The sequence below is a fragment of the Rhinopithecus bieti genome, unplaced genomic scaffold, assembly GCF_001698545.2.
Source record: "Rhinopithecus bieti isolate Rb0 unplaced genomic scaffold, ASM169854v2 scaffold_11252, whole genome shotgun sequence".
In the NCBI taxonomy this organism is placed as follows: Eukaryota; Metazoa; Chordata; class Mammalia; order Primates; family Cercopithecidae; genus Rhinopithecus; species Rhinopithecus bieti.
The window spans coordinates 867,341-894,681 of record NW_016806895.1 but is presented as its reverse complement, the minus strand read 5'-3'; the positions used below and the strand labels follow the sequence as shown (position 1 = coordinate 894,681).

General features: G+C 43.1%; 2 protein-coding genes across 3 annotated transcripts in view; one reads left to right on the top strand and one right to left on the bottom strand.

Moving 5' to 3' along the window:
* Positions 1 to 1,589: 1,589 nt before the first annotated feature.
* VTI1B (vesicle transport through interaction with t-SNAREs 1B) lies at positions 1,590 to 27,319 on the top strand. Its single transcript, XM_017878601.1, has 6 exons — positions 1,590 to 2,187; positions 12,455 to 12,513; positions 15,050 to 15,241; positions 18,048 to 18,221; positions 20,808 to 20,869; positions 22,822 to 27,319. Exons 1-6 carry the CDS (start codon positions 2,073 to 2,075, stop codon positions 22,916 to 22,918), a joined length of 699 nt encoding a protein of 232 aa, XP_017734090.1. The 5' UTR covers positions 1,590 to 2,072; the 3' UTR covers positions 22,919 to 27,319.
* The window catches only part of ARG2 (arginase 2), a 38,675-nt gene continuing 33,924 nt past the window's right edge, over positions 22,591 to 27,341 (bottom strand). For both annotated transcript variants that reach the window (XM_017878600.1, XM_017878599.1), the window contains exons 6-8: positions 27,198 to 27,302; positions 26,101 to 26,237; positions 22,591 to 23,584 (exon numbers count right to left, since the gene is read on the bottom strand). In XM_017878600.1, the coding sequence (XP_017734089.1) occupies positions 23,379 to 23,584; positions 26,101 to 26,237; positions 27,198 to 27,302 (448 nt within the window). In that variant the 3' untranslated portion in view covers positions 22,591 to 23,378. The remainder of the gene's footprint in view (positions 23,585 to 26,100; positions 26,238 to 27,197; positions 27,303 to 27,341) is intronic.

Sequence of the window (27,341 nt, the reverse complement as noted above, 5' to 3'; positions counted from 1 at the left end):
ACAGATACATTTTCCACATTTCTTGATCATCCCGGGCCATTTTTTTTTTTCTTTTTTCTTTTCTTTTTTATTAGAGACAGGGTCTTGCTTTGTTGCCCAGACTGGCCTCAAACTCTGAGCTCAAACAATCGTCCCGCCTCGGCCTCCCAAAGTGCTGGGATACAGGTGTGAGCCACGGCACCCGGCCCCAGGCTATTAATCTTTTTTTTTGCACCTGCCCCTTATTTCTGTACTGTGACAAGTCCCAGCATTGTGTTGTGGAACTTACACAGTATACTGACAGTTACTTCAGACTTGGTCATGTCTGTGCTCAGTGCACATTAAGAGCTCAACCAAAGTGTGTTGAATCAACAGCCAATGAACTTGATCTAATAAAAATGAGGGCCCAGAAGATATAAATTAGCAAAGCATTTTCTCCTGAGCATTCATACATCTTTTAATATTTGTAGGCAGTTTAAAATTGAGCTCCCAAGCAAACATTTGAGAACAGACACCTTGAGCAAACCGTAAAATCGGTGAAAATAAGAATTTAATTTTTTTGAGATAGGGTCTTGCTTTGTCGCCCAGGCTGGAGTGCAGTGGCGCTCACTGCAACCACTGCCTCCTGGATTCACGTGATTCTCCTGCCTCAGCCTCCCAGTAGCTGGGATTACAGGCGCCCACCACCACGCTCGGCTAATTTTTATGTTTTTAGCAGAGATGGGGGTTTCACCATGTTGGCTAGGCTGGTCTCGAACTCCTGACTTCAAGTGATCCGCCCGCCTCGGCCTCCCAAAGTGCTGGGATGATGCGTGAACCGCCATGCCCGACCTGAAGACAGGCATTTACACCCATGGAGTGCAGGAAAGGACCTTGTAATTGTTAACAAGTGACACTTAGTGGCAGATGAGACCTAATGAAGCCAGGCCCACCTTCCACACCAGATTATAAATTACCCCGGAGCAGAGAGTAAATGTTTTATTCACCAACATGCCCAGATCCCTCGCAATGCCTACGCTTGACAAAACACCTGTTGTGAACAAGTGCACGAGGCAGCCTAGTGCACTAGTCGGGCCTAGCAGCTAGAGTATTTCGAGGTCATCCTAACTGGGTTCCACTTTTGAATTTTTGTTTTTTGGGTTTGTTTTTTTGGAGACAAGGTCTCCCAAGCTGGAGTGCAGTGGTGGCAACTCCGCAGTCTCAACCTTGTGGACTCAAGTAATCCTCCTGCTTCAGCCTACGGGGTAGCTGGGGCCAAAAGTGTGCGCCACCATGCCCGGCTCCTATTTTGGGTTTCCGGTAGTGCTCTCGCTATTGTGACCAGGCTGGTCTCGAACTACTGGGTTCAAGCAATCCTCCCACCTCGGCCTCCCAAAGTACTGGGATTACAGGCGCGGCCACTCGCCCGGCCCAGCCCTTCCAGGAAAAGTGCTCCACCTCCCGACTGCAGGCAGAGCCCCCGGCCCGGCTATCTTTCCAGGGCTGAAAGCTAACATTCAGTCAAGACGCGAAATGAGGAATTCGGGTCAGGGTGGCAAAGCAAAGCGCGATGACAGTGAGGACGACGTCTAGACGCAAACACACATCAAATCGGGCACCGGGCTAAACCTGGCACCCCGGGCAACGCGCGACTCCGGGACCAGACGCTCTCCGAGTCAAACTACAAACCCCGGCGTGCACTGCAGCGCCCGCCCCTGGCCGGCCGGCGGGGCCCAGGAGGAAGGCGGCCGAGCTGCCCGTCCCGCAGGTCCCCTAGGGCCCTTTCTTTGCGGCCTTTCTCCACCCCGGACCGGGCACTTCTCGGGCTCTGCGACTGCCGTTAGTCCCGCTCGCTCCCTCAGGAGTCGCCTAAGCCGCGCAGTCTCCCGCCTTCCCGTCAGGCTTTCGCGCCGGCGCTCCCGCAATCACGGGCTGGAGAGGGTGGGCGTTCCGGCTCGGGAGGACCCTGCCGCGGCCCCGGAAGAGCCTCGTCCTGGGCAGCGGTGGTGCGGCGGTCGCCGTTATGGCCACGGGGCTGGGTGGCTGACCGCCGGGCTAGGAGAGGGCCCACAGCCCCGAATCTGGGTGGCCGCTGCTCCAGCGCGCCCTGCGCCATGGCCGCCTCCGCCGCCTCCTCGGAGCATTTCGAAAAGCTGCACGAGATCTTCCGCGGCCTCCATGAAGACCTACAAGGGGTGCCCGAGCGGCTGCTGGGGACTGCTGGGACCGGTGAGGCGCGGGTGGGCCACGCCGTGGGGAGCGCGGCCCCGCGCGCTTTGGAATTTTCCCCCACCTTCCTCCCAGACCCGGGCCCGCGTCTCCTCCCTCCGCGTCCTCAGACACGCCCCCTAGGGCTGGCTGGGTCGCAGCCCCAGTCTCCCTGCCACTGAGAGTGAATTGGGGACGCGCCCGGGGACGCGGGGTTCAGTTCCCTGGGATCCTTCTATGGCCTTCCACATTTTCTCGTTTTTTTTCACTGCGGCAAACAAAGCAGAGGGGCTTTTACATATGCGGTCCTGTAATGTAGCATGGGTTTCTTTCGTAGCTGTTTTTGTTTGTTTTATGCATTTGGAAGCACTAGTCTTAAGACAGGTCTAGTTTTCACCAGACTGACAGAGGATCTGTAGCACAGAAAAAGGGTTAAAAACCCAAAGGAGTCATAATTTGGGGTGTTGGTATATACCTGTTATTGGAGGGTAGAGAGCTGGCCTTTAAAACCTTATTGTGGCATTTAGATGTGGTCTTGTTTTGAACGTTTTTACTGCTGAGACTATTTACTACCCCTTAATTTCATGGTTCAGGTTGCTACAAGTTTTGTCTGGAGGAGCTAGAGTTTTCCGGCCCTAGATCCATAGGAAGACCTGCTATATATAGTTCTTGGCCTCTGGATATATAGAACTTGATGGCAAGGACAAAACTTTGTTTTATTGCTTTTATTTAAGGGTCAGAGCTTGAGTGTTTGCTCAACGAATTACTCAAGGTCATAGGAATTGAATGACTCTGGTGAGAATGAAATGCATGTATTTAATATATATTTATTGTGAGGCTGCTGTGTGCCAGGCACTGTTCTAGGTGCTGGTGAATATTGCAAATTACAGTGAAAAAGACATGCACGTCCCCATTCTAGTGGGTAGGTGATAAACAATATATAACTATTAAGCGGCAGTGTTAAAGAATACAGGAAAACAAATCAGAGTAAAGGAACAAGGGATGGGACTTCAGTTTTATTTTATTATTATTATTATTTTTGAGACCGAGTCTTACTCTGTCATCTAGTCTGGAGTGCAGTGGTACGATCGCGGCTCACTGCAACCTCCACTTCCCAGATTGAAGCAATTCTCCTGCCTCAGTCTCTGGAGTAACTGGGATTGCAGTTGCGCCACCATCCCTGGCTAATTTTTTTTGTATTTTTAGTAGAGACGGGGTTTCACCATGTTGGCCAGGCTGGTCTCTAACTCCTGACCTCAAGCGATCTGCTTTCCTTGGGACTTCAGTTTTAAATAGGGCGGTTGTGAAAGTCCTCTCTGAGGAGATGGCATTTGAACTGAGACTTGAATGAAGAGAGGGAGTAAACCAGAAATCTGGGAGAAGTAAGTGTCAGAAGGAGGGAATAGCACTGCAAATGCCCTTAAGCAGAAATGAGCTTGGTGTGTTCAACGAGGAGCAGGAAGTTCCATGTGTTTGGGATGAAGTGAGCAAAGGAGAGAAGTAGGCAGGGCCAGACCATGTAGGGCCTTGTGGACCATGGTGAAAGACTTGTGCCTTTTTCTTTTTTTTTTTTTTGAGACGGAGTCTTGCTCTGTCGCCCGGGCTGGAGTGCAGTGGCCGGATCTCAGCTCACTGCAAGCTCCGCCTCCCGGGTTTATGCCATTCTCCTGCCTCAGCCTCCGGAGTAGCTGGGTCTACAGGCGCCCGCCACCTCGCCCGGCTAGGTTTTGTATTTTAGCACAGACGAGCTTTCACCGTGTTAGCCAGGATGGTTTCGATCTCCTGACCTCGTGATCCGCCCATCTCGGCCTCCCAAAGTGCTGGGATTACAGGCTTGAGCCACCGCGCCCGGCCCTTGTGCCTTTTTCTAAATATGATGGGATGCAGTTAAACTATATTGTGCAGAAGCATTGTGGGATCTGATTTATGTGATTGAAAAGTTGACTGCAGGCAGGGCACGGTGACTCACAACTGTAATTCCAGTGCTTGGGGAAGCAGAGGCGGGCAGATCACTTGAGGTCAGGATCAGGAGTTCAAGACCAGCCTGGCCAACATAATGAAACCCAATCTCTACTAAAAATACAAAAATTAGCCAGGCATGGTGTCAGTTGCCTGTAATCCCAGCTACTCAGGAAGCTGAGGCAGGAGAATTGCTTGAACCCAGGAGGCAGAGGTTGCAGTGAGCCGAGATTGTGCCGCTGCACTCTAGTCTGGGCAACAGAGTAAGACTCTGTCTCAAAAAAAAAAAAAAGAAAAGAAGACTGCAGGCTAGGCGTGGTGGCTCACACCTGTAATCCCAGCACTTGGGGAAGCTGAGTTAGGAGTATTGCTGTGTTGAAGGATTTTGAGACCAGCCTGGGCCACGTGGTGAAACCTCATCTTTACAAAAAATACAAAAATTAACCAGGCATTGTGGTGCATGCCTGTAGTCCCACCTCCTGGGGAGGCTGAGGTGGGAGGATCATTTGCGCCCTGGAGCTGGAGGTTGCAGTGAGCCAAGATCGCACCACTGCACTCTAACCTCTAACCTGGATGACAGAGCAAGACTCTGTCTAAAAAAAAAAAAAAAAAAGTAGACTGCACTTTCAACCTGGCACTGAATTAATTTTTGCAGTGCCCATTTCTATAAGGCTAAATAATGCAAAAGAACATTGCTTGAAAAATAGAAAATTGAATTCATTATTACTATGGTTTGAATGTCCCCTCTAAAACTTATGTTGAAATTTATTTGCCATTTTAATCGTGTTAAGAGGTGGGACCCGTAAGAAATGATTAGACCATGAGGGCTCCATCCTCAGGGATTGGATTGTTATCCTGAGAGTGGGTTGGTTGCTGAGAGAGTGGGTTAGTTCAGCCCTCTCTTGCTTGCCTGCTCTCTTGATCTGTTGCTCTTCCACCTTCTGCCATAGGGTGACCCATGGGTAGTAAGAAGGCCCTTGAAAGAATCAGGCCCCTCAGCCTTGGGCTTCCCAGCCTCCGGAACTCTGAGAAATGCGTTTCTTTTCTTTATAAATTACCCAGACTCAGCTATTCTGTTATAGCAACATAAAGCTTAGATAGTTACATTCACGTTTGTTATCTCCCCAGCCTTTTTCTCCATCCTGCAAAGAGGACAGTTGGAAATACGTGTAATTTTTTTTTTTTTTTTTTTTTTTTTTTGAGGACATGATTCTCGCTCCTGTCCACCCAGCAGCGTGGGATACAATCCAGCTCACCTGCAACCTCCCACCTCCCTGGGTTCAAAGCGATTGTTGTCATGCCTCAGCCTCCCAAGTAGCTGGGATTACAGGCGCCTGCTACCACACCCAGCTAATTTTGTATTTTAGTAGACATGGGGTTTCACCATGTTGGCCAGGCTGGTCTCAAACTCCTGACCTCAAGTGATCCACCTGCCTCGGCCTCCCAAAGTGCTGAGATTACAGGCGTGAGCCACTGTGCTCGGCAGAAATAGGTGAATTTCTACCCAACCACAAAATATTCTAAGTTGCTGGCAACAGACATAGTTGTAAATAAAGTATATACATATCCCTAGAATTGTAATAAGAAGTCCAACAACTTTACCTCTTATTCACTACCTCGTTCACACTGCTCAATAAATATTTGTTGAATAAATTGAATTTATCTAAGCAAACACATGGTGCCTCATCTGAATCCCTCTTTTTCTAGTTCAGAGACCACATCATAAAGTTTTCAGCACTTTAATGCCCATCATGAATTATTAGGCACAGCATAATGTACATAATACAGCCCTTGCATGTAACTTATGCTGTGTAATTGAATTAAGTTATTTTTCAATAAACACTGAGAATTATTATGTATCAGCCACTGTCTGGGCCCTGAGGACTTCCAGAGTGCTTATCTGAAAAAGAAACAAACAGCCGGGCACAGTGGCTCATGCCTGTAATCCCATCACTTTGGGAGGCCTAGGCGGGCGCATCACAAGGTCAAGAGATAGAGACCATCCTGGCTAACATGGTGAAACCTTGTCTCTACTCAAAATACAAAAATTAGCTAGGTGTGGTGACATGCGCCTGTAGTCCCAGCTACTCAGGAGGCTGAGGCAGGAGAATCAACTGAACCCAGGATGTGGAGATTGCAGGCAACAGTGAGACTCCATCTCAAAAAAAAAAAAAGTAAACTTACAATAAAGAGTGTGATTAATCCGAAAATAAAGTTCTCAGAGACCATAAAAAAGGCTGAACTTGAGCATGGGGAAGAGAGGGAAGCTTCAAAAAACTTCAAACTGAAATATAAGAGGTTGAATGGGAGTTTGCTAAACAGGGGAAATGCAAAGAGACAACACAGGAGTTAAAAAAAAATGGAATACCCCCAACTCTGGAGCTTAGAATGTATATGGGAAAGTAGTAGTAGATGGGGCAGGTGAAACAGCCAGATTGTGAGGGGATCTTAGTGTGACATCGAGACATTTGGACTTGATATGGAAAGTCAGTAAAGGACTTAAAGCAGTTGACTGATGTGGATTTTCTTTTAGAAGGAGGGCATTAATGGCTAGACAGAGGACAAGAGAGAGCACAAGAATCTGCGTATAGGGGACTGTGTTAAGAGCCTTTGGGGCAGTTGCCTTGGTAACACAGGAATTCGTTTAACACAGGGTCTCACTCCTGCCTCCTGTCATCCAGGCTGGAGTGCAGTGGCACCATCACTGCTCACTGCAGCCTTGGCTTCCCAAGCTCAAGTGATCCTCCTACCTCAGCCTCCTGGGTAGCTGGGGCCGCAGGCACATGCCCCTAGGCCTGGCTTATTTTTTGTATTTTTAGTAAGGGTCTCCCATGTTGTCCAGGCTATTGTCGAATTCCTGGGCTTAATTAAGATCCACCCACCTCAGCGTCTTAAAGTGCTGGGGTTACAGGTGTGAGCTACAGTGCCCGGCCCAAGAGGTGGTTTTGAAGCAGAAATTAACCAGCTTCAGTGGATATGAGGAGTGAGGGAGAAAGATTCCAGGGTGTCTGCATTTTTTCACTTGGTCAACTGGGTGAATGATGAACTTAAATAAGAAACATAAGAAGAGAAGCAGAGTTTGGGTTGTGGATGAGAATATCAAAGGTACCTGGAGAACAGAGATCATGACATAATATATGTCCATTTTAGCCTCACAGAGTATTTCTTCATGGGTGCATCACACCAACATGGCACATGTATACATATGTAACAAACCTGCACGTTGTGCACATGTACCCTAGAACTTTAAGTATAATAAAAAATAAATAAATTAATTAATAAATTAAATTAAATATGGGGGCCAGGTGTGGTGGTTCATGCCTGTAATCCCAATATTCTGGTGTGGTGGCTCATGCCTGTAATCCCAATATTTTGGGAGGCTGAGGCAGGAGGATTACATGAGGCCAAGAGTTGGGAGACCAGCCTTGGCAACATGGTGAGACCTAGCTCTACAAAAAAATATATATATATTAGCTGAGCGTGGTGCTGCTCACCTGTAGTCCCAGCTGCTCAGGAGGCTGAGGCAGGAGGATCACTTGAGTCTAAGAGTTTGAAGTTTTAGTGAGCTGTCATCATATCATTGCACTCTAGCCTGGGTGACAGAGCAAGACTTTGTCTCTAAAATTAACAATAAAACATTTATGAAGAAATATGTGAATTGAGAGGCCATATAGTATAATATTTAACAGCAAGAATTACAGAGCCAGATTGCCTGAGTTTAAATCCACCTTTTAGTAGCAGTGTGACCTTGGACAGGTTACTTTAACCCAATTAGTTTTCCCTGCAAAATGGGGATAAATCTTAGTGTCTACTTCATAGGGTTTTTGTGAGGAGTAAATGAGTTAATATATGTAAAGTCCTTAGAATACGGCTAATATAGATAATAGAACTACTAGCTGTGTTATTTAAATGAAAACTAAGAATAACAGCCCTGTATACAACTACTCTTACCTTTTTCTTTTTTTTTCCAGAGCACTTGTTTTCTGACGTATTAGACACTTAGTACATTTATGATATTTACAGTATATTGTTTGTCTTCCTTTCACTAGGACAGTGGTTTCATTGTGGTCCATGAACCAGCAGCATCAGCATCATCTGGGAACTTGTTAGAAATGCAAATTCTTGGGCCCAACCCCAGACTTATTGAATCAGAAACTTTTGACAAGCAGTGTGTTTTCACAGCCCTCCGGGGGGTTTCTGATGAAGGCCAAGTGTGAAAGCCACTGAGCTAGAATATAAGCTCAATATTATGTCTTTTTTTCACTGTGTTTCCTAAGCACCAGAACAGTGCCTAGCACAGACTAGGTGCTCCATAGATATCTGTTGGATGATGGAATATGTGAATAATGTGAATTGTTGGAAAGAAAATATTAATATATGATTGTGATTTGTTTCTATTCTACTGTTGTCCGCATTTTCATTACTTTAAAAATGGGTATATTCTACCTATTAAAACAACAAAAACAGTATTTCTCCAAAGTACAGTCTCCATTCACTTTCTGCCTTTGAAGGATATTAGAGACAATGTGTCCTATTTTAGGAAGTTTTTGTGGCAGTGACTGTCCATTACCACATACAATAATTATTAATCCATTTAATATCTCATTAAGTACCTATGGCCATAATTTCTAGTCTTGGTTTTACAACCTCTGAAGAGGTCTCTCCAATTACTTTGGAGTACTATAATGTGCTATAATTTCTTAATCTAATCAATAATGTTAAATGCCTGTGGTCATGGTTTCTAGTTTTGTTTTTGTCATACCTGAAGACGTCTCTCCATATGTCTTAATGGGTATCGTAAAAATATTCAAAGTTTTCCATTTTAAATCATTTAGATCAGTATGTATAACACAAGACCCTATTATTTTCGGAGCCAGAAAAAATAATCACTATGGAGTACTGTAGTCAGCTGGCCGATAAACACCAATTACTTACAGACTGTAGAATTTCAACTATTCTAACTCCTCATATTTTCTACTGAATTTTGTGTTTGCTCTTAGGTTTTTGTAAGTATTTACTTTCAGAAACAATGGTGGTTCCTGTTTATTGAGCCTTTATATTTGGCACTTGCTAAGTAAATGTTATGTGTATTATTTCTTTTAACCCTTTCAAACAACCCTTATGAGGTCAGTAGTTTTATAGTCCCTATTTGCAGATGAGGAAACAGGTTGGTTGAGAGGAATCTGTTGTTTTTAACTCCTGCATGGTGTGGGATCTAGTCAACTGTTACGGTATAGAAATAAAGGGTGTAAGTCCTCCATTTTGCCACAGTGAGGCGCCAAAAGCAAAGTAACCACATATTTATGAGCTGGTGAAACTGAAGTTATTTCCACAACTTTAAAGGGCCAAGAGTAGGCATTCTTGGACTGGAAATTCAAACCCCCATAAGGAAGAGAGGCTGCTCACCTTGGTCAGACATTAAGGTAGGCTTTCTGTAGTTCTGTTTTTCAGAGCTGTTTCCATTTTACTCCATGTCAGCATCCACTCAGTTTCCCAAAGGAGACAGAGTTGGTCCCAGAGAGTCCCTCACATGTGACTGATTTGGGCAGGCTTGTGGGGTGGGGGATAATGGTATTTGAAGTGGTTCATTCTTGCTCATGGTGCGCATTCTCCCCAGGATGCCACCTTGCTGTTTGTAGTTGATTGTGACATCAATTCTAACTCCCTAAAAAGAGGAAGAGGTTTTTTGTTTTTTAAGCAAATTTTTTCCAGTTGGTAAAGGCTATACCCTGGGCACACAAAAATGCCCCTCAGTTGTGTACAGTATACAGTTGTTTACTGTACAGAAAAGCCTTGGACTGGGAGTCAGCAGACTTGCACTCCAGAACTAGTGCTGCCATACATTTGCTGTTCCGATGACTGGGGAGGCACTCAGTTTCTCCAGGGTCTAGCGTCCTCAGCGGTAAAGGCAAGAAGTTAGACTAGATGATTGCTGAGGTACATCCTAGCTCTAGCATTCATTGGTTTCATAATTCTGAGCCTGAAGAATTTTTGAAAAGCAGCTGTCTATCCCTCTCAGTTGGGTAGAGATCAGCTTCTTGAATTATCTGCCTCCCTGGCTTTATTATCATAAGAAATGATTTCAAAGGCTTCTGTTTTGTTTGTTTTAAATCTTAGAAGTCCAGAAAGGATCTCATAAATGTAGTGAAGTTCTTTTAAAGTATGTTAAGTTATAGAGCACTCATAAGAGGAAATGTGTTTTATGAAATCAGGTAGGAAATGGAATATTCCAGCACACAGAAGTTAGTGAAAGGAGAGAGGTTCTGTGGTCTTCTTCTCCCCCTTTCATTTATGTAGTTACTTTCCTGGAATCATTCTAGAATTTGCTTCTTGAGAATGCAGATTTTCATACCCATTAACAAAGGAAGAATAAAGGAGGAGACTTTATGACTAAACACAGTTGTAGAAAAATCTAGGAAAGGAATGAGCTAGGAAGGGAATGTACGTATGTGTACAGTACTGCTTCCTACTGTCTGGCTTGGATCAGGAGTGAGCATGCCTGAATTTGGAGATGTGCGGGCTCAGAGCAGTGATGATGCTCAGCACTTTTGGGACAGCTTATTACAAAGTGATACAATACTGCTCCATGGAAGTAGCCATTTTTGACTGTAGGTATTATTTCAGTACTGGTAGCTAAGAATACAGCCCCCTCACAGATAGTAATAGCTGCTTTGGTGCTCATTTCAGTTACATCATAGATGGTCAAGAGTCATACCGTTTGCCATGGTGAACCTTCCCCTACTTTTTTTTTTAAACAACAAACAGAGCCATGGGTTTTGTGAGTAATATGGAGGAAAATGTCTGGAGTATCTTGTGTATATTAAGGGGGTGTCACACAACAATGAATGAGACGTAGTAAAGAGTGTGTTGTCATTTGCGCTTTCAGGCAGTAGCCACATCTAAGGAGGTTTGTAGTTCTAGGATCTATGGCATAATAAAAATGACAAAATAAATTTATGTGTTTCAGAGGAACTTGGTCTCAAGTTGAGATTATAGAACATATGCATCCAAAATGATTTATGGTCACTTAAAAAGTAGGATACATGGACAGGTGTGGTAGCTCACACCTGTAATCCCAATACTTTGGGAGGCTGAAGTTGAGGATTGCCTGAGTCCAGGAGTCAAGACCAGCTTCAGCAACTTATGAGGTTGCCATGAGATAGTGAGGCCCCATCTCTATCAAAAAAAAATTAGCTGGATGTGGTGACTTGCACCTGTAGTCTCAGTTACTTGGGAGGATGAGGCAGGAGAATTGCTTGAGCAGGTGGGAGGATTGCTTCAGTCTGGGAGGTCGAGGCTGCAGTAAGCCGTAATCATGCCACTGCACTCCAGCCTGAGTGAAACTCTGTCCCCAAAAAAAAAAAAGATACAACTGACATTAGATGTTGTTGTGGTTAACAAAATGTAAATCCATATAAAGCATTACAGTGACATTACATCTTATGTAGGATTGGATTCAAAAGTCAGGGCTTGGCCGGGTGCAGTAGCTCACGCCTGTTATCCCAGCACTTTGGGAGGCTGAGGTGGGTGGACTACATGAGGCCAGACTGGCCAACATGGTGGAACCCCCTCTCTACCAAAAAAATAGAAAAATTAGCTGGGTGTGGTGGCACACTCCTGTAATCCCACCACTCAGAAGGCTGAGGCACGAGAATCACTTGAACCCAGGAGTTGGAGGTTGCAGTGAGCTGAGATGATGCCACTGCTGTCCAGCCTGGGCAACAGAGTGAGGCACAGTCTCAAAAACAAGTCAGGTCTTAAGATGAAAATCAGAGTAGACAAATCATCTAAGAAAATCTCAGGACAGCAACTGAATACCCACAGGCCATTTCTTCATAAGCCCAGGTCATCTGTTCTCTTCCGCAGTAGAATGGCTGAGGTGGATGGATCACTTGAGGTCAGGAGTTTGAGATCAACCTGGCTAACATGGCGAAACCCTGTCTTTACTAAAAATACAAAAAAAATTAGCTGGGCATGGTGGTGGGCGCCTATAACCCCAGCTGCTTGGGAGGCTGAGGCAAGAGAATTGCTTGAACCTGGGAGGCAGGGGTTGCAGTGAACCGAGCCCGAGCCACTGCATTCCTGTCTGGGTGACAGAGTGAGACTCTGTCTCCAAAAAAAAAAAAAAGATTGCTCTTTAGTTGGTGGAAGTGCTGCTGGCTTGTGTTTAGGAGTCACATTGAAAAATACGTAGCTGTAAAAGACCATATCCCCATACATGCTACAGCATAGATGAACCTTGACTTTATGCTAAGTGAAATAAGCTAAACACAAAGGACAAATGTGTGGAAATAGTAATAAGCATTTGAAACTTATCTATCTTTTCTAGAAGAGAAGAAGAAGTTGATCAGGGATTTTGATGAAAAGCAACAGGAAGCAAATGAAACGGTGAGAACAAGGAACAAATTTTGTTTCTTCTACCTAGTGTTGGTCTTTTCCAGAAGTAATGCTATGAACTGATCACAGATTAACTGTTCCTGTCCATTGATCTTGATTTTGACTATTTCTTACTAAATGAAGCCAGTTGATGGGGATGGTTGTTGAGGGGGTTTGACAAACACAAATGGGTAAAGCCTGAAGACGCTCGTGAAATATGACTCTTTGGTAATATATTGCTGATGTGAGTAGTGAGGGCATTCTCATACTTTTACCCAAGCAGTCTTTTAAAATCTGTTGTTTCTTTTGCTTGTTTGTGTTTTTGAGACGGAGTCTTGCTATGTCGCCCAGGCAACAGATTGCAGTGGCGCAATCTCGACTCACTGCAAGCTCCACCTCCTGGGTTCACGCCGTTCTCCTGCCTCTGCCTCCCGAGTGGCTGGGACTACAGGTGGGCACCACCACACCCGACTGATTTTTTTGTATTTTTAGTAGAGACGGGGTTTCACCGTGTTACCCAGGATGGTCTCGATCTCCTACCTCATGATCTGCCCACCTCGGCCTCCCAGAGTGCTGGGATTACAAGGCATGACCCACTGCGCCCGGCCTAAAATCTGTTTTTAAGAGCTGGCCATTAAGATGGGTTACTGGTCAGTGCAGTGGCTCATGCTTGTAATTCCAACACTTTGAAATGCCAAGGTGGGAGGATCACTTGAGGCCAGAAGTTCAAGACCAGCTCGGGCAACCTAGGGAGACCCCCCCCATCTCTACCAGAAAAAAAAAAAAATTACCAAGGTGTGGTGGTGCATGCCTCTGGACCCAGCTACTCAGGAGGCTGAGGTGGGAGGATCACTTCAGCCTGGTAGGTCAAGCATGTGGTTAGCCACAATTGCACCACCGCACTCCAGTCTGGGTGACAGAGCGAGACCCTGCCTAAAAAAAAAAAAAAAAAAAAAAAAAAAAAAAAAAAAAAAAAGTTACTGTTCTTTGTTAAACTTACTGTCACAGAAAATGTAGTTTAGAGGTAATTCTAACCATGTCCCTTTCTGCCTTAAAAGACAACGTAGTAGCTGGACTTGGTATCTCAGGCAAGACATGCATGAGTGTCAGTTGGCACCCAAAGTTTGTCAGAAGTTGGTTCAGTTTACTGAACAGTTTAACAACTGCTTCTCTTCACCTGTGGCTTTTTTTTTTTTTTCGCTCCAGCCCTATGGAAGCAAGAGTTCTTTGACTCCATCTCATTATACTCTAGCTTCAGCAAACCCATTAAGATTGGGGCCAAAATTCTGGTCCCTGCTAGTACTCTGCAGAAATAATTGCCCCTGTATTTGCTACCCCAGAGCAGATAGAGAAAAAATTCTCTTTTGGCCAGCGAACTTCCTTCTTGCTTGTTCAGTTTCCCAGTTATCACAGTGAAGTTCTGAGAAGGAAGCACATCTGCATCCTTTTCTCTGTTTTGCATCTGTTTTAAGAAAGACCAGGCCACCAGACTGTGGAAACTATTTTCTTCCTAATGGTGGGGGTACTAGGAGCTTTTCTTAATACCTGTGTGCAGCTGGGCATATCCGTGATACCTGTTTGTAGCCATTCTCCTGTTTTAGTTAATACCTTGGTAGCATTTTTAAAATCTTCTAGCTACTACTGATTTGTTTGATGCTCAGATACTTGTTTTCTCCAAACTCAACAAAAGTAATAATCCTGTTCTGACCATTCCAGGCAGATGAAAATAATTTAGGGCCGCTTGTGAACATGTCCAGGTGTTACATTTTACTTATCCCAGAAAAATAGAAGCCTGATTCCCCTAAAGCACCCTGCTCTAGGGTAGGCCCCTGGTTGTCTCTGACCTAGAGACAAACTTAATTGATTTCAGAAAGAGGAGCAGGAGAAGGGAAGAACCCTGATGCCAGACCCCTATCACTTTTAGTACAGTAGACTTCAAAGCACTTTTTGATGGCAGTGTTCAATCATACCAGGCTAAAAACTTGGTATATTAAAGAGAGCTGAGAGAATTTGAAGATTTTGAACGCTGACTCCTTTTCTGTTTAATTTTTTTTTTTTTAATAGAGATGAGGTCTTGCTATGTTGCCCAGGCTGTGCTCAGATGATCCTACTGCCTTGGCTTCCCAAAGTGCTGGGATTACAGGTGTGAGCCACTGTGCCTGGCCCGGACTCCTTCTTTTTGTGTAATCTTGAGCAGGTTTCTTTAAGTTTTTTATATGAAATGGAGCATTTCCTACCTTATTGACTTGTGAGGATTAAATGGAGAATGTATATAAAAATGTTTAGTAAGCTATAAAGTACTTCCTGTTTTTCCATTCATTCATTCAGTTCATATGTTTTGAAGGCCTGCTCTGTGCTTGCTAGGCAGTACGCCAGGCATTCAGAATGAGAGGAACATGCCAGACATGGTCCCTGCCTCGTGGAGCATATGGTTATTTGCTTGGTGTAGTCCAAATAAATAAGTGGTTTGATTAGTCCAAACTAGACATATTTCCAAATGAGTGAGGGAAGAACCAGGCTATCCACTCACTACTTTCTGCCTTCCCAGCTGGCAGAGATGGAGGAGGAACTACGTTATGCACCCCTGTCTTTCCGTAACCCCATGATGTCTAAGCTTCGAAACTACCAGAAGGACCTTGCTAAACTCCATCGGGAGGTGAGAAGCACACCTTTGACAGCCACACCTGGAGGCCGAGGAGACATGAAATATGGCATATATGCTCTAGAGAATGAGCATATGGTAAGTTTTAGCTGTTGTTATTGTTTTTTTTTTCCTTAAGGGCCTATGTTGTTGGAGTATTTCATGTTATCAATGTATACTAGACTCTTGTTTCATTTTTTTCACCCTTATCCTCTTTTCTGCATCCAGGTCCTGTTATCCCTTTGGTATCTGCCCTATTTAATGCAGGCCTTTTGAACCATATGCATATTTAGATTTCTTTTTATCCTTAATATAATACAGTCTTACAATAAAAAAAAAAAAAAAAACAGTGCTTTATATGTAGTAGTATATAAGTGTTACCTATTCTTATTATCTGGATTCTGTATTCTGACCCATTGATCTAATTTCTTTTCTCCTTGATCTTTTTTATTCTTTCATATAAATTTTAGAATCACTTTCTCAGGTATGCCTGGAAAATTCAGTTAGGTTTCTAATTTATCAGAATATTGTTACACAATCAATCCAAGCTTTCCTTTACCTTAAGGTCAAGATGGCCCAACAACTGAGATACAGTAACCAATGCAGGGCGCTTCTCGAGAAGGAACTTTCTTTTTATTCTGTGGTAATGGAAAGTGAGCCAGACTGCCTGTCTGGCTTTCAGGATTCTGATTTATAAAATTGGACTAATTGAACATCTGTATTCTGAAACCATCTAGAGCAGCTAGATTGTTAAAGGAATAAAACGTCTGAACGATTAAATGTGCCGCATTTGGTCTGTCTTCCACAAACACAGCACAAAGTAGAAATTCTCTGGCAAGTAGCATGGCAGAGAAATAGAAAGGGGCCCACCAGTCCAGACTGAACAGAGGTAGAAGGGCTCATACTCCAATTTTAAACAAATCCTGTTTCACAATGCATCCTGATTGTAGTTTAAGAGACATTCAGAATGATACTGGCTTGACATGGCTGATGCCAAAACTAGACCCCTTGAGAATGAAGTAGTTAAAATTTTCAAATGGATGCACAAGGAATCACCACAGATTAGAAGCTGACAGAAGATCACTTAAAGGGAGACTGGAAAAAGGCAGGCAGGTGGAGCTGGTTAAAGTGGGAGTTGTAAAAGTGACTTTAGTCATGTTGCCAAAGTTGGGGAGGAAGTCCAAACAATTTTGCTTTAAAATTATGAGTTTCAGAAATTATTAAAACATAATTTAGGTATCCATACCTTCAGTAAAATTATTGTTCCAAATCTGTCTGAAGTTCATTTATGTGATCTGATCTTTTCTTGGTCATTTTTTAGCCTACTCAGTTGAAAATCTGCATCTTTTATTTTGAAAACCTTTTTCCTTCTTCCTTTGTGCTAACGTAACTGATTTTATTTGAACCTCATTCAGTGGTTTCCTCATCTGCTGGTCTGTATGCCGTTTATTAAGTCAAAATGCTACAGAGCGCCGGGCACGGTGGCTTGTACCTGTAATCCTAGCACTTTGGGAGGCCAAGGCCGGTGGATCACCTGAGGTCAGGAGTTCAAGACCAGCCTGGCCAACATGGTGAAACCCTGTCTCTACTAAAAATACAAAAATTAGCTGGGCGTGGTGGCAGCTGCCTGTAATTCCAGCTACTCAGGAGGCTGAGGCAGCAGAATTGCTTGTGCCGAGGAGGCAGAGGCTGCAGTGAGCTGAGGTCGTGCCACTGTACTCTAGCCCAGGCGACAGAGCGAGACTCTGTCTCAAAAAAAAAAAAAAAAGAAAAGAAAAGGAAAAAAAGAAAATGCTTCTTGCTACTTCTGCTCTGGGAGCCAATCTTTTGGCTTCTTGATGGTCCTGCCAGTGGTCACCTGCTCTGTAATAGGTCTCTGTGAGCTGGGTTCCTTTTGAGTGTGTGCGTGTGTGTGCGTGCACGCGCACTTTGAACAGCTAAGAACTTGGAGCTGCCTCCATTTCTGTCAATGGTTGTTAATTCTGGCCTGACAAGGCTACTTTTGTCTTCATGCTGTCTGTGTTAAGGATTACAGGTGGAGTAAAACTTCGGTGGGGATTTAGAAAATTAGGGCAGGTGGGGAAGCTTGCTCAAGCCCCAGATACTAATTTCCCTGAGACCAAATCACCCTCAGTGTGGCAGCCTCAAGGCTTTTTGTTTGACCTTAGGTGAAGTTCTTTTTGGGGCTCACCAAGAGGGTAACCACATACGTTTTTTCCAGAATGTGGTAATGTCTCAGACTTCTACAAAATTTCTTTAGATGCTGAAAAGAAGAATTTAGTCATCTAGGCAATACCACCCCAAACCTGCCTGATCTCAGAAGCTAAGCGAGTCAGGCCTGGTTAGTACTTGGATGGGAGACCACCTGGAAATACCAGGTGCTGGAGGCGTAAAACAAAGAGCAGAATAGCTTGTTCATGGTCCTTCAGTCCTCAGTACCAGTCAAGTGGGAATCTTCAGTGAATTAACCTTTTTCTAGGGCTGCGGAGTTTAGTTGGTTTGCTCATAGCACTATCGAAGTTACAGGCTATATGCATTAATCAGGTAGCTCCCACATCTGGGCTGCCACCTTTCAGAATTTGATAGTCCAGGAGACACATGAACCAGTTCAGATTCATCACAAACACAGGGAAAGTGCTCCAGTATTTTTAATCCATCTTTCCTCGCCTCATGTAAATGTAAAAGACAGTGGAGTGGGGGTATTGTGATCCTATTGATTCATTTCAGGTTCTGCTTTAGTCTGTGACCTTGAAAAAGAATCATTAGCTTCTTTGGTTCTGTCTTAAAAGGAATGAAAATTATTGCTCACTGTATTCCTTCTAACATGGGGAAGGTCATGAGGAATATGCTGGCAATGAATTTATAATGGAAAAAGTCTAACATTTCTCTTTCATACTCCTTTCAGAATCGGCTACAGTCTCAAAGGGCAATGCTTCTGCAAGGCACTGAAAGCCTGAACCGGGCCACCCAAAGTATTGAACGTTCTCATCGGATTGCCACAGAGACTGACCAGATTGGCTCAGAAATCATAGAAGAGCTGGGGGAACAACGAGACCAGTTAGAACGCACCAAGAGTAGAGTAAGTCTGGGCAGACAGGGAAAGGGGCAAGTATGGGGAAATTAGGAGGCCACTGCACCGGGAAACCATACTGAGACCAAAAGCTACAGCAGTTCTGTATTTAGGGAATAGTCTTTTTTAAGTTCTTATGCTTTTCTCAATTTTTATTTATTAATTTTTTTATTATTTATTTATTTATTTTTGAGATAGCATCTCACTGTGTCACCCAGACTGGAGTGCAGTGGCGTGATCTCCACTCACTGCAACCTCCGCATCCTGGGTTCAAGCGATTCTCTTGCCTCAGCCTCCTGAGTAGCTGGGATTGCAGGCCTGTGCCACCACGCGTAGCTAATTTTTGTATTTTTAGTAGAGACGGGGTTTCGCCATGTTGGCCAGGCTGATCTCGAACTCCTAACCTCAGGTGATCCATCCACTCCGGCCTCCCAAAGTGCTAGGATTACAGGCATGAGCCACTGTGCCTGGCCACTTTGCTCAATTTTTAGTTTGCTTGGCCGAGAGATCTCCCTTAGAAGCAATTTTACCCCTAAGAATTAGACATCATTGGAAATTTTTGCTTCAGTGAAGGGAAAAAAAGATGGAAGAAACCTGATTTCTACACTTATAAGATTACAGGAATTAATAAGGATAAAGTGGCTGTATTCTCTCTTTGGCAAGAGATATAATATGTCAAAAGGCACTTAAGGATTCAAAGCTTCCAATCTGAGATTTTAATTTTTCACACATCTAATAGAGTATTCTGCTATTCTTACAAAAACATCATCTACTTATACCCTGTCATTTAGAGCCAAGGCTATTTTCCAGATTTCGTAAAATAGTACCACAGTTTATAGATTTATAAATTATGCTTCAATCTTGGACTATAACCCTTTACTATTATCTAAGTAAAAGTAAAAAAAAAAAAAAAAAAGAAATAGAGAAAATCTCTAAGGATTATCCACGTAAGGTAAGCTGGATCATTGTGGAAAGAAAACAAATATTTAAACCAAATGATGACTATATCAGGGACCTCTAGTCGACTGTCACTCTGAGAGCCTCAGAAAAATAACTCATTTATTTTTTCCTTTCCATAAATGAGTTAACCTACGTAGGAATTTTTTAGTTTTTTAGAGACGGGGTCTTGCTCTGTCACCTAGGCTGGAGTGCAGCAGTGCAATTAGAACTTACTGTAGCTTCAAACTCCTGGGCTCAAGTGATCCTCATGTGTAGCTGGGACTACAGGCATGTGCTACCGTGCCTGGCTAATTGTTTTAATTTTTTGTAAAAACGGGGTCTCACTATGTTGCCAAAGTTGCTCTCGAACTCCTGGGCTCGAGCAATCATTCCACCTTGGCCTCCCAAAGCGCTAGGATTACAGGCATGAGCCACTGTGCCTGGCTGGAATTTTTTAATTAATACAATTTGCCAATTGAATGCTGTATTCTTAATAGCCGAAGGCAAATCAATTTGAAAAACATACTGTGGCCAAGATTTGGACAGGAAAATACTAGCTCAGTGTGAAGATTTGAGTAGATTTTCTTAGTAGCTACAATTCTCCATTAAGTCAGAGTAATGCCTGCCCTCTTCAGTGAAAATTCACAATAAATTACTACATTCAAGGAAAGCTATGGAGAATGTAACTTGCTTTCAGATTGTGTGGGTTTTGGTTTTTGAACATACCGGGTAGATTGGTTGAATTTAAAAGCCCAAGAGGCCAGGCTCACACCTTAATTTTAGCACTTTGGGAGGCTGAGGTGAGAGGATGGCTTGAGCCTAGGAGTTTGAAACCAGCCTGGGCAACATAGCGAGATCTCATCTCTACTAAAAATCAAAAAAAGTAGCAGGGTATGGTGGCATGCACCTGTGATCCCAGCTTACTTGGGGACAGGTGGGGGTATTGCTTGAGCATGGGAGGTCAAGGCTGTAGTGAGCTACGATTGCAGCACTGTACTCCAGCCTGAGTGACGGAGTGAGACCCTGTTTCAAAGAAATAAAAGCCAAGGAATGAGCTGAGAGGTCAGCTTACCAAGGCCACTGGGGAATGGGAACAGATGGCAGGTAGCCATCTGCTGGAGGTGAAATATCCTCCAGCTGTCCAGATTAGTAGCAGGCAGCTGAAAGTTCCATGGAGGTCCTTTTCACAATCCGATGCAACTGTCTCTTAAGAGGGTAAAGAAAAAAGATAACCAGATCCCAAAAGTAGTAACAGGCCAGCCTACAAAAACAAATGCCAACCCAAGAGGCTGTCCTGGAATTTGGCTGAGGAAATTCAAATCTTTAGTTGCTCTATAGTCACTGGCTGTCTAGTCTGCTGGCTACACTTGAAGCCTTCCCTTTTGGAATAGCCATGGTAGAAGATTAGCTCAGTCTCAGGAGTCCATCCCCAGTAGCAACCTAGGAAGATGATTCCCAAGCCTACTTGATGAGTACTAAAATATCTTGTCCTTTCTAGGTTCTTCTACTTACACTCGAAGGCCATCATTTAAATTAGCTTGATTTCTTGGAATTTTTCAACATATATCCCTTAATGCCTAGTGTTAATCTAGGGATATTCAATTGTACAGAGTATACTTTTTAAAGAGGGAAATAATCACTATTTTCTCTTCTCAGCTGGTAAACACAAGTGAAAACTTGAGCAAAAGTCGAAAGATTCTCCGTTCAATGTCCAGAAAGTAAGTTTTATTAAAGTCATGAAATTTCTCTTAACTCAATGGCTTTCAACCAAAAAGCTTAAAATAGTGACTTACAAAGGTCCTAATAAAGCACCTCAGCAGTTGACACATAGTCCCCATATACTCAGTACCACCCAGCAGACCAGAATAAATACACTAAGGAATATGGTCTTGGATAATTAAATAGCTCAGGATAAAATCATTTGTTAAAAGTATATACTGCTTTGACTTGGAGCAGTGAAAAATTTCTCCACTGAAAAGATTTAATCACAGCTGATGTTCTTTAGAGAAGGCAACACATAGGAATAACAGCTTCCTATTCCTTGAAATATATTTGTATAATCTCGGCCGGGTGCGGTGGTTCACACCTGTAATCCCAGAACCTTGGGAGGCCGAAGCGGGCAGATCACAAGGTCAGGAGTTCAAGACCAGCCTGGCCAAGATTGTGAAACCCATCTCTATTAAAAATACAAAAAAATTAGCTGGGCATGGTGACGGGCACCTGTAATCCCAGCTACTCAGGAGGCTGAGACAGAGAATTGCTTGAACCCAGGAGGCGGAGGTTGCAGTGAGCCAAGATGGTGCCACTGCACTCCAGCCTGGGGGACAAAGCGAGACTCCGTCTCGAAAAAAAAAAAAAAAAAAGAAATATATTTGTAAAATCTTGATTAGAAAGCAGTTTTCACCTGCATAGTACTTGCTTTTGGCTCTGCTTGCCCTTCATGGGAGTCAGCTCCTTTTCTGGAAGTTCTGTCTTATAGGGAAGAAGTAGACTTTTAAAAATAAAACCCTGGGGAGTTGTCAGGATTGGTGGGCAGTAACTGAGCTAAGATGCTGCAGAATCTGCTGGCACTGTCAGGTTGCCCAGAGGACCATGAGCATTGCTTCACGCAGGCATTTTGAAAATAAAGGTCCAGAAAACACAAGCTGTTTCAGGAGAAGAACAGAATTCCAGTGCATCTAAAGGGTGGTGGAGCTGATGACCTCCTGTATAGAGCCACCGTGATTCTCAGTGAAACAGCATATGCCATGCATCAGCTGGCTGTGGTTTCATTTCTCAAGAAACAGGATTGACTTCAGTCATCACAGCAGTGACTTGATTCAGTTTCATTCAGCTCTCTATGGACTCCTAGTCTGATAAATAACTAAGTCCTTCTTTGAGGATCAAAATTTGAATTGTACTAACTGCCACCAATAAAGTAGTCTTTATCAAAAATAAAAACCAAAATCCTTGAGTGCTAACAGACAAATCCAGGGCAGAAATATTGCCACTGAGGTTGAAGTTGGGGGTAAGAGGGTATTGTACGTGACCTTGGGCACAGATGGCCTAGCATGAAACAAAACTACAACCCACTCATGGAACTAGCAGGAGGGGTGGGATTTTCCTACAGTGACAAATTCCTTGTGGAATAGGGAGAAACCTAGAGTGAACATGAGAACTAGAGGTTGGATTCTTTGTGTAAACAACAGATAGTAAAATTTTTAAGCTCCTATACTACCTTTATAACATATCCATTTGGGTTGGTAGGAGAGCAAAGGGAAAAACAGGGCAGAGGGAAGAAGTTTCCAAGGGATTGAAAGGTATTACCCAGGCTTCTAGTTACTTATCCTAGGGCCGGATCCATCCTGAGCTGGATGTATATGATTACTTTTCTAGCTAACCCCTCTTTCTAGAAAAGCTATTTTAAAGGAAGTAACTACTATTTGGACACATTTCAGAATCCATTTTTATGCTTTGGTTTTTATTGTCTCAGTTTAACATTTCTGTGAGGTAGACAGTATTATCCCTAAATGACAGCTAAAGAACCTCATGAGTACTTCCTGGTAAGTGGCTGTGTGATCAAACAAACAGCCTCAGAGTATCCAGCCGTGGTTCCAGGTCTAACCCCAAAATGTTTAGAAGGAAGGTTATCCAAACTTCTGACTACTCCCCACTTTGCTTCTCTTTGTAGAGTGACAACCAACAAGCTGCTGCTTTCCATTATCATCTTACTGGAGCTCGCCATCCTGGGAGGCCTGGTTTACTACAAATTCTTTCGCAACCATTGAACTTCTACAGGGAAGGGTTTGTGGACAGAACTTTGACCTTGTGAATGCATGATGTTAGGGATGTGGATGGAATAAGCATATTGCTGCTGTGGGCTAACAGTTCAGGGATGCACTGTGTAGCCCAACTGTGGGAGGAGGGAGGAAAGATGGAAAACCACTTAAATGTGAAAGAACAGCAACAAGACCAGTATGATATACCAAGGTAATAAATGCTGTTTATGACTTCTTTAAATTTACATAGTACTGTAGCATATTAATACCCTGTGAACTGCAAAAAGCCAAATACATTTACAGTAGTATTGGTCACCAAAATAGAGGGGAAACTTTACAATTGTGAGAATGTGTAAATGTTCTCATTAAGGCAGTATTGACCCAGACAACCATTTTGTATCTATCTGTCCCCTCAATTCCTCATAATTCTGGAATGCCCGTTGTGAAACATGTCAGTGCACAGTATATCCTAAATTCTCACACGTGCTTGATTTTCTGATTCATCTGGTGAACTGGGAGTAGGAAGTTGGCCATAGACAATATGCCCTCCTTCTCTTGTCTGACCAAAACTTGAAGCAATCACATCCACTGCTAGGTTAGCTGTAGTCTTCGCCTCTTCCTCTGAGGTGGCCAACTGAGGATTGACTTCAACAAGATCCAGTGCTGACAGCAACCCTGGAAGAACAAAGTGTGACAAAACCTCAAATTCCCTTGCTACTACTCTCAGTGAGGGTCATCCCACTGGGACAGGGAGAACAAGCCAAGGTAAAAACAAGAGTCCATTTTGTAGTAGAAAATACCTATTTTCAGGAAGCCCCTTGCACCTCATCCTCTTGGCCATAAATTTAAGTTAAAACACTGTTATGCTCCAGTAGATTAAAAGAATCCTTTAAGATAACTAAATAAACCATCCTTGTTCAACTAACATAATAGGCATAATTGTCAGGCCTTCTGGAAAAGGAAAAGGCTTGGTGTTGGGTGGGGGAGGTTTTCATCCTGCTTGTTGGCAAAATGTAGGTTCCTAGTATGACTAGGAACCTTCCAGATGCCTGCCTGGAAATGAATCAAGTATGAAGGCAGAGGCAATCTCCCACTTTCACTAGCTAAACTCCATTCCCACTTTTGAACTCTAATATGTTATCTGTATCTGTTAGAGCACCACACCATATGCGCTGAAATGTATTTATTACTGCAAGCTTCATTCTCACCCCTGCAGGCCTGAGCTCTGGAAGCAGGTTCCACATCTAACACATCTTTTGTCTCCCAGCAGACTGACCCAGTATCTTGTACTTGATCAAGAGACGATTCAGCCATATGTTAGTTATTTTATTTGGACTCCAGTTACCTTCTGTTAAGGTTTGAGAACTTCTGTCAAAGTTCTCAGTACTGTTCCTTTGGCCTGGAGCAAGTGGAAGGGAAGCTTAAACCAGAAGAACCTATCCAGACCTGCTAACATGCTCACCCCTCTAAATGCCTCATTGCTCTGTGGAATTTAACTTTTTAGTTGGTTATTCTGGATGAAGCGTGATCTGAACAAGCTAGTATTCAGGAATACAAGTATCTGAGAATATTTAGGGTGGCCATAAAGTCTGGAAACACAGGCGAATGTACCTAATGGTTAATTGATATTACACTATAGTACATGATGTGCTCAATGCCATATGTCCATTCAGCATCTTCCCTTATTAGCAATGTGTAGTTGAGTGTATGGTGCCAAACTGCAACCAACAGGTGTATTACTGTAGCATTTCCATCATTTCCTGCACATGGACCTGTGTTCCTGATTTGTCTCTTGATTTCCACTGACTAAACCTGCACCTTTAGCATATCCCAGAAGTGGTAATCAAGGTTTGCAGTATTAGAAATACATACATGACTTATCTTTCCAGACTATTGCCACCCTTTAAATTAAGCAAACTGCTTTAGGTATCCAGTTGACAGCATTATAACAGTGCAGTGGCACAGTCATGGCTCACTGCAAACTCAACCTCCCAAGTAGTTGGGACACCTGGCTAATTATTGTTTGTAGAAACAGGGTCTCACTATGTTGCCCAGGCTGGTCTTGAACCCCTGGGGTCAAGTAATCCTCCTGCCTTGGCCTCCCAGAGTACTGGGATTATAGGTATCAACCACTGTGCCTAGCCCCATGAGTGTCTTTTGGAATAAAATATTGTAGCATGGGAACAAAGAGACAGGCCATGGCCGCTGCCACATATAAGTGCTAGAGGTTATAACCCCTGCTCTAAAGTGGTGTTTTTAGGAAGCAAAGCAGAGAATTGAACTCCCAGGTTCTCTGACCAATAACCTGAGGACCACTGGCAACATCTAAGATTGCAGATCTGAGAATTAGACCAGTACTACCTGCCTTTCTGTACTGCCTAAGGTTCTAGCAGGCTGTGGCGCTAAGGAGACCATTTCTCAATGTCACTTTCTATCCCATCTAGTCAGGGGTTCTCTATAGCCCTGAACCTTTCAATCTGGGGTCTCTATCCATACCTTAGTTCCATCAGATGGTTACTGAAGCAGTATGATTTGGTAGTTCTTTAAATTTTGGAATGAAAGGTCATTTGAAGTAGCTTTAAAACCAGAAGCTTTCTGACAGAAATGGAAACTGTTTGCAAACAAGTATGAGTTTTGGAAAAGTAGCCAGTCTTGATAACGTAGAATTCATCTTAGTACCCTTTCCATCAGTCATTCTCATCTAACTGTATCCCCCTTATTAGAGATCCTATCAGGCTCTAGTACAAGACCTACCCTACATAAAGGACCCAAGATATTGTCCAATTTGCAGATTTCTTGAAGAGATCAGCTTTAACTACAAATTCACAACTCCCAATGAACCAACCTCTTACAGTGCAAATTACAGTCTTGGTCTTGCCTTCTTAATCTGCCTTTAGATAACTCAGACACAAAGAACTGCATCAGTTTGACAATTTATTCTTGTATTTAATTGTTTAAATATACAATTTTTTACTCATTATTGCCTTAGTGTAATTTGGCAAGAGCCATGTCCAAGCATGACTCTAAAGTAGTCCTTTTTTATTAGCATGGCCATATAATTTTTCGCTACAAAAGTTCAAGCAAAAGCAAACTGCAATGATGTAGAATATCAGAAAAGATCCTTTGCAGGCAAGAGACTCTAGCATATTTACCTATTTTGTTAACAGGCTGCAGACCTGGTTGCTACATACCTGTATTGTGTATTTCCTCAGCAATATACATGCCTTCTCGATAGGTTAGTCCCCCTACAACAGGAGTTCCTGTGGCTGGAGCTAGTGTAGGGTCAAATGCATCAATATCAAAACTCAGATGGATTGGTCTTTGTCTCCTAGAAAGGAAGAGGATAAAATAATACTTAACTGGTTGTGCTTGGACACTCATCCTTCTCATGGTTGCAACTCCTTGATTTTGTTGCTATTAGTCCTGGTACTTTGTTAATAAAGCTGTTAATACATTTCCAGGCTTTCTATTCTTGGAAGTTACTGAGATTGGCAATATTAACTTTCTACCTACCACTTCATGATACTGCCATTTGTTCTGCATGCCTCAGACAGACTAACTCTAATGTATATTTCTGCCTTACCCTAGGTATTAGAACCTCTTACACTAATAACTGTCAATAGAGGGATTTCTTCATTTCTAGATGAGATTGGGCTCTGATACAGTCTGATTTAAATTGGCTTGATGTTATTCTCTGAACCTAACAGCAGCTGAAGTGAACTCTAATTTTAGGTCTGCAGTTTCAACATCTTCCATTTCTAACTTCATTATAGCCCCAGTGTCCAAAGACTGAAGCTAACAACTAAGTTTCTTAACAGCTTACGAAATGACATACTACCAGATAACAATTCCGACATTAATCACCCAGAAGTAAATACTTGGTATTGGGAAAATGCTCTTAAAACTACCGTTTGATTAGTATTCATCTGCCATCTTTCTACACTGCCAAGATTTGCTTAACATAAAATTCATATGAAACAATCGTGAGACTGGGAAGAATGGGACAGTTGAAACAATAAATCCTTGTCATCTCAGAAGATAAGCATTAAAGATGGAGATCAAGAAAAATTCATGAGACAGAAGATCTAAGCAATGATTTAGAGGAAGCCTCCTCCCAAAAACCCCAGAAGAATATGACCTGTGTTTCATATTTTGCCTTTCTGAACTATTTAAAATTATGTGTATGTTTTTGCTTTTTATTTTAAAAGTAAAGCTGCTGTCCTTAAGAAACAGGCTAAAGTGTGTTGCCCACTGGGGGTTTGCCCTGACATCAGTTACAGTTACTTACTTGCCAATCAGCAGATCAAATGTTTGTTCCATGACCTTCTGGATACCAAGTCGATCAATATCTCTCATGGAAAAATACTGGATATCATAGTTCTTTAAAATAAAACTGTGATGAGATATAAAGGAAGGAGTCCTTAGTTTAAAG